General features: G+C 42.0%; 1 protein-coding gene and 1 pseudogene across 1 annotated transcript; both read right to left on the bottom strand.

The window, feature by feature from the left end:
• Positions 1-2237: 2237 nt before the first annotated feature.
• LOC148404102 (uncharacterized) lies at positions 2238-5693 on the bottom strand (annotated as a pseudogene).
• Positions 5694-10724: 5031 nt separating this feature from the next.
• Positions 10725-14984, bottom strand: adrb2a (adrenoceptor beta 2, surface a). The gene is made up of 2 exons (XM_088387984.1): positions 14823-14984; positions 10725-14561 (listed from the first exon to the last, which is right to left on the bottom strand). Exon 2 carries the CDS (start codon positions 14559-14561, stop codon positions 13311-13313), a length of 1251 nt encoding a protein of 416 aa, XP_088244110.1. The 5' UTR covers positions 14823-14984; the 3' UTR covers positions 10725-13310.
• Between the last annotated feature and the right edge of the window lie 248 nt (positions 14985-15232).

Here is a 15232-nt window from a genome sequence, read left to right as displayed (position 1 = left end):
TCAATCGGCCTACCAAGCATGTTTTTGGGATGCGGGAGGAAACCGGAATGACTGGAAAAAACCTACGCGGGCCCAGGGAGAACATGCAAACTCCACACAGGGAGGGCCGGAGGTGGAATCTAACCCGTACCCTCCTAACTGTGAGGCAGACGTTCTAACCAGTGTTCCACCGTCAATACTTTATTGATCATAAAAAAATTAAATTAAATGATTTATATACACTTGTAAGGGCAAACTTCTCCTATATCCAGAATAAATATTGACCAGAGGCTTGTCGTGTGCTGCAAAAGAAATCTGTTACCGACATACAATCGCGAAAGTATGTGATCTGTTTACTGAAATGAGTTTTCCACAGCTTGGATTACAAACATGGTCAGGACTGCAGCAAACACTCCAAAGAATTATGATGCCTTCAATGATGAGAGGAATCCAGTAAAACTTGCTATACCTGACCTCCATACAACATCTCCGTTGATTTAATACACAGCCTTATGTTATATACTAGCTTCCATTTCACACTAAGCGCTCCTCTGTTGAGTTATGTCCTCTCTTGGAATGTCCTGTGCTGCATGACAATAACCATGACAGCATGTTATGTTCAAGTTAAACACTTTGTAACATATGCACTGTTCGACATGCTTGGTATTTTGCTTCAGCAACTTGAAATACTCAATCCATGCACTTTGCACCATATTAGGAATTCTTGCATCAAACTGACAAAAGCCCAAATTCTTGTTCCAGCATGGAACAGCAAAGGTACATGAACACTAGTACTATTGGGACCATTAGCCACGACACCACAAGGATGTAAAAACGGACCAAAATATTATTTTTCTTTTTTATATTCATTACTGTGTTCTGTAAAGTTGTAATTTTTCCTCATATTTTTGATGGGATTGAGGTCAGTGATATCAATTTTATCCACACAAAACGCATCACAAACTCTACCCAAGTGTTTATAAAAATACAATAAAATCTTTATCTAGTATTTGCACAGGTCCATAAGCACGTTTTTTTTATTCATGAAAATGTGTTTTATGATACCTAAAGGAGTAAGGCTTTGTTTTAATAATGGTGTGAATGGTCAAAAAAAGGAAAGACATTGCTTCCCGGAACACAAATACGATCACACACACTGTTGAAGAGCGAGCACAGGGGTTACTTGAACTCTAGTTGCCATGCAGAAAATCACCTTCTCGTTGTATAAAAATAAGACAAGAGGGAGAATGTTTTAGTGTGCAGAAAACATTTGTGGGAGACGTCCCACATGTGTTTAAGGTCAGGGGTCTGAAGTTCTTCCACACTACAAAAACATCTACAGGCATGTGTTGTACACTGAAACAGAAAAGGCCCTTCCCCAAACTGTTCCCACTAAAGTTGGTTGAAAACTCAGAAAAGATTTTAAATAAGATTTAGGGATTTACCACTAAGAACAAAAGCCCAACCCCTGATTGATTAAGAGGTGTGTCTCATAATTGTGTTTGTTTTGGATTATTCAAGGATAGTAACTGACTGCAATACAGCCCAAAGCGGCCAGACTGGCTCAGTCAATGTTCACTGTGGAGAAGTGTGAGCTAAGTGTAGCTCATTCAAAGTGCACATTTCAACACCTGCTTACAACATGACGACTGCTACTTATCAAAGATGCTTGCACACTGTGATTCTGGAAGGAAGTGACCATGAGGTTCAGGAACCTCAAAAGGAATAAAAATGCATTTAAAGTTGTCTGCACTTCATAACAGTGTGATGTAACACTTAATATACGAGCCAAGTAAGAGTAGGAGTGTTGTGGCAAAAGTGAACCCATTGTGAATGTAATTACTAATCATTAAGAATACAATATCCCTTACAGCTTGGAGTTGAATAGAGAAATATTGATTGCTTTGAAGCCAATTATGTCTGCTTCTTATTTTCCTCAGATAATGGAGCCATTTAGGAGAAAGGACAAGGTTGAATATGAAGCAACTACATCCTTGTCCATGTGCGCTAAATGATTCCCTGTGAGATTCAAATTGTTCAAAACTAAATATAGGTTATTTTTGTTGTGCATTTGCATTTTTTCATTATTGTGGATTTTCAGTTGTCTTTAACTGACATTATCTGTATTACATTTCCAAAATGCAATCTCCCTCTCTAGAATCATAACCCAGTGACTGCATCACCTTTTTGGCACTTCATTGTTGCATTACAAAGTGAGTTCAAAGTCCTTATGAATGAATACACCCACAATCCCAGTGAACAAATACAAGATGAACTAAACCCACTCAAGTTAAAACTGGAAAAAATTGCACACTATCCAACAATTCAATTGTGAAAATGTTCATTTCAGCAATAAATCGAGCAAATGTTTGGATATCATGTTCAAACACAAAAAGAAAAATCATCCCATCGTACACAGGAAACCTCCATCAGAACCAAAAGGAAATAAACAATGTATTTTTATCAATTCCATTCTAACTTCCTCAAAGCACGAGCCGAATCAGACAGAAATATGGTGGACGAACGGGTAGAGGGACGAACGGATGGGTGGATGGATGGAAAGTGAATATTGATATTATACATGCATTTATTTCACTAAAATGATAGATAAAAGTGTTCCAATCAAACTTCTATACATTGCAAAAAGGAAAAGAAAATCTAGCTCTTACAGATGATGAAATTAAGCAGTTTGTAGGGTTAGGGTTAGGTTTGTGGCTTTGTGCTCCGGGTGCTTTCCCAATTTCTTCTTCTTCTTCTTCTTTAAGCCTTCCCATTCCTTTCAGAACATAGGCCATCGATGAAGAGTTTCCACCCTCGTCTGTCTTGTGCCATTTTCTCCAGCTGTTTCCACGACAGTCCCAACTTCTCTCCCTCTGCTTCTTTTGCCTTGTGGGTTCCATGTTAACGCCTGCTTGGTTATAGCCATGTTGTTTTTTCTCAGGGTATGTCCTATCCAGCTCCACTTCCTCCTCAAAACCTGTATCGCTATTGTTTCTTGTTTGGTGCGGTCCCATAGGCTGGTGTTGCTGATGCGGTTGGGCCAGAAGATCCTGAGGATGTATCTTAGGCAGTGGTTTGTGAAGGTTTGCAGTTTAGTGGTGATGTGTTTTGTGGTCCTCCATGTTTCTGATCCATATAGCAGCACTGTTTTGACGTTGGAGTTGAAGATTTTGAGTTTGGTATTGAGTGAAATGGTTTTGGTTTTCCAGATCATTTCTAATATGTTGAATGCTGTTCTTGCTTTCCCTATTCTTGATTTCACATCTTCCTCCATTCCACCGTCCACTGCAATTACACTTCTTAGGTATGTGAATTTGTCTACCTCTTCCAGTGGGTCGCCCCTGAAGTTAATGGGGTTTGTGTTTTTGTTGTTTACTCGCATTACTTTGGTTTTTGCTCCGTTTATTTTTAGTCCCAGTCCAGCTGCTGTTTTTTCGAGTAGTTGAGTTTTCTCCTGTATCTGTTGATGGCTGTGTGAGAGTAGAGCAATATCGTCAGCAAACTCCAGGTCTTCTAGTTGTTCTGTCAAGGTCCATTGGATGCCTGTCTTTTTATTGTGGGTAGTTTGTTTCATGATCCAGTCAATGCATAGGAGGAATAGAAAGGGGGAAAGTAGACATTGGTCCCTGGTGCAGCACTTGGCACTGCATGATATGAACTTTTGATGATGTTGATGAACTTATGGGGTATTCGGTAATGTGCCATTAAGCTCCATAATAGCTTCCGGTCTACGCTGTCAAACGCCTTTTCGAAGTCTATGAAATTTACGTACGCCGGGGTGTTCCATTCTCTCGATTGTTCTGTGATGACCCTAAGGGTAGCGATTTGGTCAATACATGATCTTCCACTTCTGAAACCAGCTTGATTTTCTCTGAGCTCCTCGTCAACCCCTTTCCGTAGTCTTTCTAAGATGATGCGGCTTAGCACTTTGCTCGGTGTTGATAGCATCATGATGACTCTGTAGTTGTTGCAGTCTCTAAGGTCTCCTTTTTTGGGGATGACAGCAATAAGCCCATCTTTCCAGTCTGCTGGTATGTTTTCTTCCTCCTCCCATATTTTCCTGATGAGTGTGTGGAGCAAGGTGGTTGTAGTTTCAACATCTGCCTGTAGGGCCTCTGCTGGGATTTCATCTGGCCCTGCGGCTTTACCACGTCGGAGCATCATGATAGCCCTCTTTACCTCAGATCTTGTTGGTTTTGAGTTGGTGTGCTGCTGGTGAGATCTCTATTACTTGGTCGGGCGGTGGTTCATTCAACAGCTCGCTGAAATGCTCTGTCCACCTTTGGTGTTGTTCCTCCTTGGTGGTGAGGAGTCGTCCCTCTTTATTCCGGATTTGGGTGTTGTTCTGTCTGAACTTCCCAGCTAATTTCCTGGTGGTCATGTAAAGTTCCTTGAGATTGTTTTGTGCTGCTGCTTCCTGTGCTTCTTTAGCCAGTGCCTCAATGTAGTTTTTCTTGTCCCGTTTGGCACTTTTTCTTACTTCCTTGTTTGCTTCCTCTTAGTCCTTGTGGGCTGCGGCCTTTCTCGCTCGTGTCTTGCATTTGTTTAGTGTATCCTTTTTGGCCCTCCTTTCTTCTATTTTTTTCCAGGTTTCTGTTGACAGCTAAGGTTTATGGTTTGTTGTCCTTTTCCCTAAAACTTCCAGACAGGTCTCCTTCCATACACTTTTCAGGCTGTTCCAGTATTCCTTCACTGGTTGTTCTTGCAGGGCTTGAAACCTGTTCTGGAGGGTGGTTTTATACAGCTCAGTTGTTCCAATGTACTGGAAGAGCTGGATGTTGTACTTTGTTCTGTTCCCAGCAGGGATATTGCGGCGCTTTAGCTTGAGTTGGAGTTTTGCAGCCAGTAGGTGATGGTCTGATCCAGCGTCTGCCCCCCTCTTTATTCTCACATCCAGGAGAGACCGTCTAAACCTCCGGTTGATGCATATGTGGTCAATCTGGTTTTCGTCAGTGTGGTCGGGAGATATCCAGGTGGCTTTATGAATGGGTTTATGGGGGAATATGGTGCCTCCTATGTCCAGGTCTGTGTCAGCACATATGTCTGAAAATCTTTCCCCATTTTCGTTCATGGTGCCAAGTCCATGTCTTCCCATGGCCAGCTCGTATCCATTGTTGTTGTTTCCCACCTTGGCATCCATGTCGCCCATGAGTAAGGTTAGGTCTTTTTCCTTCCTGGACTGGAGTAGATGTTGTATTTGGTTATAGAAATGATCCTTCATTTCCTCCTCTGCATTGTTGGTAGGTGCATAGCACTGTATGATTTGAAGGTTGACTTTTTTTATGGGTGGTTTGGAATCTTGCAGTGATAATTCTTGAGCTGATGGGCTCCCAACTGATGAGGGCCTGTTGCGCTTCTTTGGAGAGCATGAGTGCCACTCCTTCTGTGTGTGGTGCTGCTTCCTCTGCATGTCCAGAGTAGAGAATGTACTCGCCACTGGCTAGTTTGACTTCACCTGTCTGGGTCCATCTGGTTTCGCACAGGCCAAGAATGGAAACCTTGTATCTTCTCATCTCTCCAGCAATGACTGTTGTTTTCCCTGCTGCGAACATGGTCCTGATGTTCCAGGTTGCTATGTTGGTCGGTTTCCTAGGGGATAGCAAATTCCACCGCACCCTCTCCAAATGGTTTTCAGTATGCGGCTTCATTTCCTCTTCAGTTTGTATGCTTGAAGAGTCTATATCTCCTAGGTTGTGGGGTTTCTTTTTCTTCATCAATGTTTCTGGAATCGTTTTTAAATCCACTACACGGGTGATTGGCCCATGAGCTTTATCATTGCCCTATTTGCCAGCTTGACCTGTTACCACCTCACACGACGGGGACGTTAGGGTTGGATTTTGAGAGGCGCTTTCCCAATTTACATACAAGATAACCTTTTCCCACTGAAGACACTCTGTATTGAAAAAAAGACAGTGGTTGATATGAGATAGTAGGCTAGTTCATTATAAGTATGGTTGGAGTGAATTGCTGTTTTGAGCCTTCAAAGATTCTGGCTTCTATCCGGGATTAAGGAACACAGACGAATTAGTCTAGTCTGAGAGTCGTTTGAAAAGACCACCTCGACGTACTTGTGCTCCTTTTCATTTCATGGAAAAGTATGACACAACGCTTGCATTGAATTTTGTGCTAATGTGCTCGCATTAAACCACCGTGAGGAAACTCACAGAGTGCCACAATAACATCAGGTATTGTTTAAATCTGTGTGGGAGACTTTAGTATTTGTCAACCTCTGAATTTATCAAAAGGATCACCGTAATATTTTAGATTTCATGGACAGTAAATATTGTGTTTTGTCAAGATGTTGTGAGCCCCTTTAGTGTGGTGTGGAATAGGTTTTGCTCATGAAATTCAAAATATTGAAGGGTGATAGTTACAATATTTGCAGCGGGTGTTTAAAGTTAACATAAGTAATATAAGTAATGATGTTGACATAAACTCTGAAGAATAACTGCAGTTGTCTACCATTGAGCGACGTGAAGCTCATTTACATGAGGCTTCCTGGCGGTCATGTGGTTACTATGCAGTTGGAAACGGTTTGGCTCCAAAAAGATACGTCTGCTTAAAGCCAAACATGACTGTGTACACATTCCTCTAACAAAACACGACCAACTTTATTACCATGTAAGTGCGTGTGAGTGACTGCAACACAACAAGAAAAGTGTATTTAAGGTAATGTACGTACATATTTCCATACATTAGGTTATGCATAAAGGATTCAGTAGCCGTGGGCAAAGCAAGCAAAAGTTTGTTTTTGTTTTTCTTTACTTCACGTTCCATTGAGTAGTGGGCAAAGCAAGCAAAAGTTTGTTTTTGTTTTTCTTTACTTCACATTGCATTGAAGTACATGTATTTGTATGTCTTTTTTTATTTCTATGTTGTACAGGTTATGATGGGGCAAAAGTCTGGATGATTCTGGCTGATGCCATGCAAACTGTGAACTAAAAACAATCCCCCATCTCATTGAATGAGCTTTTTCACTGAGATTTTCTGCACCGCCGGCTACCCTCAGGGTTCGTTAAAAAATAAAAATTAAACTCACTATGTATTGGATTGGTAAGCAACATGTTACATATTCTGTGTGTGCTTCTATTATACAAAGTCAAGTCAAGTCAAGTCAAGTCAAGTTTATTTGTATAGCCCTAATTCACAAGCAGTCTCAAAGGGCTTCACATAGACAAAAATTGACAATTATTCTCAAAGCATCCCCTGATCTTAAGCTTCGAAAAGGGCAAGGAAAAACTCAAAAAAACCCTACCAGGGGAAAATGAGAAACCTTGAGAAGGGACTACAGATGGAAGGATCCACTTTCAGGATCACCAGGTTGCAATGGATGCAGAGAGGGCACAAATAATACATAATATGAAAATCAATGAAAAAGTGGATGTCCAAGTCAAAGCGAAGAGCTGCCGGAGGTGCCCTCGATTGTCCTGGCACACACCAACCACACTTAGTAAAATATGTTGTAGGGTGATGCTTCTAGGAATGAAAGTTAACACACACAAATACATGCACCTGAGTGCACCCGAATGTAGCACAATGTTCACACATTTTTGGCAAATGTTGAAATTGTAAATAAATAGATACCGTGGGCGCACTGGTTAGCACGTCCGCCTCAAAGTTAGGAGGGTGCGTGTTCGATTCCACCTCCGGCCCTCCCTGTGTGGAGTTTGAATGTTCTCCCCGTGTTCGCATGGGTTTTCTCAGGGTACCCCAGTTTCCCCCCACATCACAAAAACATGCTTGGTAGGCTGATTGAGCACTCCAAATTGCCTGCGAGTGCGGATGGTTGTTCGTCTCTGTGTGCCTTGTGATTGGCTGGCAACCAGTTCAGCATGTCCCCCGCCTCCTGCCTGATGACAGCTGGGATAGGCTTCAGCACGCCCGCGACCCCCGTGGGGACAAAGCTGTACAGAAAATGGATGGATAGATACCGAACTATAAGCCGCTGCTTTTTGCTCAAGTTATGAACCCTGCGGCTTGTCATCCGGTGCGGCGTATCTATGGATTTCTCATGATTTTTGTGATGACTTGATCACTTATACACTCATAAAAAGGCTGTGGACCGCTGTTGGGCGGCACTACTTTGCTGGGCGGAGGGATATGTGATACGGTCACTGGGGAGAAGAGTGGTGTGTTGATCGCATGTCGATCCGCCAGGCAAATAGTGCCATATAATTGCAAAGAAGAGACAGAACAAGATCAAGACGGACAAAAGAAATGCATATGATGCCGCTTTTGAGTTAAAGGCAGTCACATCCTGTCTTACTGAAACTGGACACCACTGCACACGACCACAGTGGTCAATGGTTTCAAACCCGCTAAACAACAATGCCAACTAACGTCGGATTCCGAAGCTTTGTTCGAGATCAGAGACAGATTTCTCGACTTTTTTCATCAAAGTCCGAATATGTCGAATACTGGGGCGGTCGACTTCCGAGGTCCTTCTGTATGTTCTTCGCCCCATTTTGTACCAGTCAAACACTGCTTTAAAACAGAAGAGAAAAAAATAAATCCTGCAGATGTGCCTGACACCACAGGCATTACAGTATTTCACTCACTTGTTAGATTTCACAGAATTGGCTGGCTTTAGTGTATTTTGAAAAAGGGTGTCAATATTTAGTGCTTCTTGTTGGGAGAAAAGAGATTTAATTCATATGTAAAATACAGCTTGCATACACCCAATCCATCATGATAACAAGTGGGATGGAAAACAGATGGATGGTTGCATGTATTAAGCTCATTTAAAGTGTAATGTATCATTCTCTTCATTCAATTTTTACCAACTATGCGTTTGTTTCTCTATGAGTGATCATTTCAATTTCAAAATGGGAAAGCAGCAGATTTGGTGCCATTTCTCATCCTAAATCTATAGTGGCACAGACAAGCCCATGAATATGCTGTCAAACGAAATTTTCTCATTTGAACATAGGAGTGCATTTGGTTGACAGTGCATACACATATTAGTTTTATGTAAATCATACAATTATGTAGCACCAAATATTATATTACCGGCCCGCATAGGCTGTTCAGAGATTTGTTTTATTATATTTTTTTTGGCAGAATCCAACCCACCCTTGGAGTCCTTCCTGCTTTTATAACCTCGGGTCAGGTGGAACTAGTTTGTCAGAACGGGACCAAGAATCGACAGTGAGATTTTACATGCGACTGTGAATACACGCTCGTAAGCGAGAGAAGCCCATGGGATTGTCGGGACGGCAGACATGATGGAGCCTTGTTCGCTTAAGTCGGCAAAGTGTCAGGAGACAGTTCAATCTCTTCAACAAAACTTATCACACGCTCCCACCCTAATTGCAGTAAATCGTGAATATAATCAAGAAGCTATATATTGTGGATCAAAGCAGCGTTTTTCTACTTAGTAGTCACTCATTTTGTTCTAAACACAAGAAAATTTCGTATGATATTCAAGGATGTGACTCTTAATATTGTTGCTACAATGCATATAAAGTCAAACACATACTCTTGTGTTTGGGCAAACTCAAGACTGTAACTCTAGCATGAAATTAAGAAAATGTCATCAGTCAGCAGTCAATTCACGACATCTATATCATTCTCAACCGCTGATGCTATGCACGGTCACATGAAGCTGGACCTCTAACCCAATGTCCTTAACAAAAGGGCTATGGTCTGGAAGCCCAATACAAGATGTATAGATGTAATGATAATGAAAATAAAAAGCAAAACACATCTCACGGTTCGTTGTAAAACAACAAATGAGGAATGATGGTTTCATGAAACTAAGTCGTCCATCTCTACTGTCAGCTTGTCTGCAGTGACAAGGTTGGGCACAATCATTCAAGATAAACTATATAGACACAAAGCATATAATAGACATTTAACAGGGTGCATTTTGTGTTATGTCAAAGCAACTGATTCTAGGCAATGACGTGAATAATAGGCAGTTGCAGATAATGGGCTTTTTTTTGCCTGTGGTTTCACCCAATGTATCAACAAAAGTAATCTTTCATTTGGAGGCATTTAACTCATTTATAAACTCTAACTTCAGAGTAAAGATCAGATGAATTTCAAAACATTATTCAACTCAGGGGGTCACTTATTGTGCTGCAACAAGGATAAGAAAAAATATGGGATGAGTAAAATTAACTAGCTTAGCTACATATAAATTCTGTGTGCAAATGTGTTTTGATTTCACTCTGTTAATCATGCAGGTATGATTTAGTTCAGGGCACAGTAATGCATTCCACATTTCTCACTTGTGATGCAAACAACAGTATGACCGACAAATGGGGTTGCCAGTGGTTGTCACTACAGACAGAAAGCAGTCACGTGATTTTCCAGTAGCAAGGTTGCTGTCAATCACTTGTTGTCACTGGTCCAGGTTTTTGTAAAATTTCAACATTAAAAAAAATAAAAATACTGGGAAAATGGTCACATACCTGGCTGTCAGGTGTCACACGCAAAGTGGCAAAGACTTGAAGATACACAAATTCCCACATGACGCCAAGAGATGGAAAATATGGACAGAGAAAGTGTATTGCCAGGATGGTTGGACAGTATGTAAGTTTATTGTCCCTTATTGTATTTGATGTAGGTACGAAACAATGAATGAAAATTAATCAACAAGGCATAGGAGTTCGTTTAGCCAGGCCGCATTTTATCTGATTGTCCATTATTCAGTGTGTAAAAGGAATAAGAATGCAAATATCAAATACCGCTTAAGTGCTTTCGAATTTGCATGTAAGAACACCACAAGAAAAGTAGACCTCTTATTGTTGAGCATTTTAATGATCACAAAAATGAGGACAGTACATGCCACACTGAAATAATTTAGTTCAAAACAACAGCTCAGGCTTTTTATAAATATCTCAAGACATCACACAACGCAACAGACGTATACCTCCCACAAACTTGTGCGTGAAGGAGTTAAAAAACATCTAGTAAACACTGAGCAGCAAGAGCGGCCACATTTCACAGTGCGGCTGAAGCATATTTAATATTACTAATCGACACATTAATGTGCCACAGCAGTCCACCAGACAGTCATTATGCAAAATCTCAATAACATTCAGGTAATGTGAAGTAGCCTAACCATTGAGTGAGTTGTGGTGTTCTTTCTTCCAATCTTAAAATTCTGCAAAGTATTTTTCAGTGCTTGCATAAATCAGACAAACACATTCCAATGTTTTTCTTTTAATTGAAGTCTAATGGACCTCTGCCTTTGCATGCCATCGCACTTACACACAGTAGTAAGGACGCTTAACCGACTGCAATTGACTCACTGTTCTCATCCAGAGTTGGAATGTTGTCAGCGTATCATGATTAGTTTTACTACAATTGAAACTGTATACATCAAAAGTGTTGTGTGCACTAAAATAACCACTTAGGAGTTAGAGTTGAGGTGCAAGGAGAGGGCACTGCCAGGAGGGAGCAGTGTGGGTATATGGCTGAGTGCGGTTCAAAGCCGCCATTAATGGGACTAAACAGATTACTTGGAAGAGCACAGCACATCAGCACAAAGACAGTTATACCATGCCAAATACATTTCTTTCAAACTCCAGTCCCCCAAAAATGAGAGCTGCGTTTTGTATGAACCTGAAACGTGACAGTCAAAGTTTCAGTTCATGGTGTGTGCTAATAAATATAAACACAGTCAGGAATCTTGAACTCCATTCTTGTTTTATATATAAAAACTACAGTGAAAAGACATCAAGGGAGCATTTGTTCTGACACTAAACCCTTGAATTTATTTTGTAATAAATCCATGAAGAAAAACAGGCAGGGAAAATGTGACAGTAAAAGGTCGTTTGGTTTTTCACTTCACACACATTGACGTAGGATGACCCCATACTTGCGTCAATTTGCTGTGCTTTGCCGCGCTAGATTGAACCCAGCAAACTAGTGGGGGAAGATTCAAAGTTCAGAGACCCAGGGCAAGGCTAGAGCCACAAAAACAGAGCTTACTCACACTTAATGCACTTCCTCCTCCAGCCATCTGTTGCAACATTTCGCATACTACCACTGCAATCAAAGTAAGTTATCCTAACGTGACTCAAGAGACCACACCCCCAAAAGCAATTTAGACTGAGGATGTCAGCCGACTAAAAAGTTGTTCTCATAAGACTCATTTTCAAATTGGTCCTTTGGGTGATGGCAGTACTCAAAGAGGGAACTCGGTACAGCGGTGTTGTTTTAAGGGAGGCAATCAGATCCTGTAGTTTGACAGTGGCGATAATGGATTTACTTTTGTTTATTGGGCTGGGCTCAGCTGGATTGGGGCACTTCCTGGAGACAGACACGCAAAGGGAAGACTGTGCCGAGACTCTGGATTATTTCATGGCACTATAGAAATCTGGAAAACATCACTCAAGTGACTAACATGCATTGCTTGTCTCTTGTCATTAAGATGATTAGCACAAACCATATCTCTTGTTATGTCTTGGCTATTCCCGGCCTCTGTGGGGTATGCACATTTACACACAAACTCGGGCACACACAAAATACATGCACACTTATATTCATGTTGTAAACACAGTACTCTCATTCAAACACAATATTTAACAAAACACTTATGCATCTACTATTGGGTATTACATTCAAATGAACCAGTGCACCGAAGGTAATTAATTGCTTGCTCAGCATGTGCCGCTGAAAGCATTTAAAACAGTATGCTTATTAGGAAACGTTAGTGCTGATAATGGAATTGCTGATTGCTCTACAAATGCGCAGGTTTTTATCACAGAGCTGACAGTGAATGGCCCCAGGCGTTGCTCAGTTTGTACCGGCGAGACGGAGATAACTGTTATTTATCAGTGGTGCTATCTGCTGCACAACCTCCCAAGGAGCAGGCTGTAAAAAGGAGATCAAGCGTAGAGAGGGGGTGGGGGGGCTCAGTAAACTGCTGAAGGAAAATGATCCCATACCTGTTATTCATCTATCGCATTGTCAAGAAAAGGTTAAATGAACATGGAATGCTTTTGGAATGTTTTGCAAAGGAGCACCACCGATGATGAAATTTGAAATCTAGTCTGGTGAATCTACAATACTTCCTTAGTGGCAGAAATGCCTCCGTTTTGAACGTGCGAATAGCTAAAACAACAGCAATGCTATCATGTTGCAGCAACACAAATGGTGAAGCAAACATCCAAGGCGATGTGGTGAGGTAGATGCACTATCAACAGAATGAATGAGTAAAATCTGCCAACAGTGTTTTTGTAACATGATAAATATCGTTTCCTTAAAGCAGAATCCTGTGCTTCTACCATGCTGCTTGACTGGCTTTACCTGCCAAAGTCAATAGGTGCATGGTAGCAGTGTAAACATTAAAGATACCCTATGGGCAAAAGTCTCATAGTTTAAAGTACAGCCTTCACAATAGTGAAATGTTTGCTGCAGTTCCCGTTGGAGTCCATCGCTCGTTCCTCAACACTATCAACACATGCTTCTTGCTCCAAACAGCCCTCATTGCCGTCGCTTTCATAGGAGTTGCCTTTACTCCGCCCCTGGGGCTCACTCTGCCAACTGTGTCTATCGTAGATGTATCCATTCATAGGTGCCGCTTTGGAGTTGTGGTTCCTTTTAAGGCAGAGGATTTCCTTAAACGCGTATCGAAACTCAGGGCTCCGGCAGTAAATAAGGGGATTGAAGGCTGAGTTTGCATAGCCTATCCAGTTGAGGATCCTAAAAGTGAGGTCGATGTCTTCCACCTTCCAAATGGCAACCACCACATTGAGCAGAAAGAAGGGCAACCAGCACAGAGTGAAGATGCCCATGATGATGCCCAGCGTCTTTAGGGCTTTGTGCTCTCGCAGGCAAAATTTCACCTTCTTCTGTCCCCGTCCAATGTTGGCGTCCATAGGTTGGAGGTTGTCGCTGTTGTGAAAGCGCCCTACGCTTTGGTCAATCTTTTTGAGCTGGCGCTTGGCTTCCTGGAAAACCCGGCTGTAGACAAACACCATGATGACCAAAGGGATGTAGAAAGAGATGATAGAGGATGTGATGGCATAAGCCATGTTGGTGTAGAATTCACAGCAGTTGCTATCAGCGATGCACTCTTTGGCTTGCTTATCATCAGATATCCACCACTTCATGTGTATGGGAAGGAAAGATATCAGGGCGGCGATGACCCACACCAGCACCACCACAATGCGAGCCTTACACTTTGTCAGCATGGTCTGGTATCGGAAGGGTGAGGTGATGGCCAAGTAACGGTCTATGGCAATGACACACAAAGTCTCGATGCTTGCTGTCACGCAGAGAACGTCGGTCGCCGTCCAGAACTCGCACCAGAAACTACCAAAGTGCCAGGTTTTGAAGATGATATAACAAGCACCGAAGGGGACCACGATGAGACCCATGACCAGGTCGGCACAAGCCAGGGAGGTGATGAAGCAGTTAGTGACGTTTTGGAGACGCTGGAAGCGGGCGATTGCCGTTATGACCAGTACGTTGCCGAAAACAATGCAGAGGATGAGCAATGACACGATCATGCCCAGCACAATCATTGTGGCCTCACTAAAACCCTCCTCAGTTTTGGCCGGGTCTGATGAAGAGTTGATCGTCTCCGGGCTCACATCGAGGTACGGGGGTGGGCTTGGACTTCCCATCTGAAGAGATAGAACATGACTTCATTAAAACCACCATTTTAACAGTGACCTGTTGACACAGGATACAATATAAAAAAAAAAAAAACATGCAAGAGAAACTATGGAAAAGAAAGCACTCAGTAATGTGCACCCACATGTCAGCAGTTAGTTAAATTACACCCAAAATGTTGCCAAAAACACTCTGTCCAATCCTGCAAAGGTTCAGCAAGCCCACTTCTTAAAGCCTATTTAACAAGTTGACCTTTACATAAAAGTACAGACCTCAACAGGTGGTTTCCTTCCTTCACTTCCTTCTGCTAGAAAAGTCACCGTCTGATGACTTTCTGTTAAAACTTCAGCGCCACGTCTTTCTTTCTACGCACTTTCTCTTCGACTGCTGGCGTCTCACTCAAGCTGCCCCTTAGTTTAGCAGCACTGCTTCTCATGTGTCTCTCAGGGTATTTGTCAGCGCCCTTATAACATGCACTGATGACATCACGGTCAGGGCTCAGCCAATCAGGGAACATGCATGGTAGAGGGAGCTGAGAGCTGCAGAGAGTTTGAACACATTGTTCCTGCAGCTGTGACTGGATTAGACAAAAGCTGACAACGCATAAGTAATTTAAATTCTAAAAAAAAAATCTTATCATTGTGACAAAACAACTGCATTTTGTGGCATCATTTTACAATGC

Source organism: Syngnathus floridae, chromosome 1 (genome assembly GCF_059516105.1).
Source record: "Syngnathus floridae isolate MCC-2025c chromosome 1, RoL_Sflo_1.0, whole genome shotgun sequence".
Taxonomy (NCBI): domain Eukaryota; kingdom Metazoa; phylum Chordata; class Actinopteri; order Syngnathiformes; family Syngnathidae; genus Syngnathus; species Syngnathus floridae.
The sequence above is the reverse complement of the archived record's forward strand: the minus strand, read 5'-3'. Positions and strand labels throughout refer to the sequence as shown.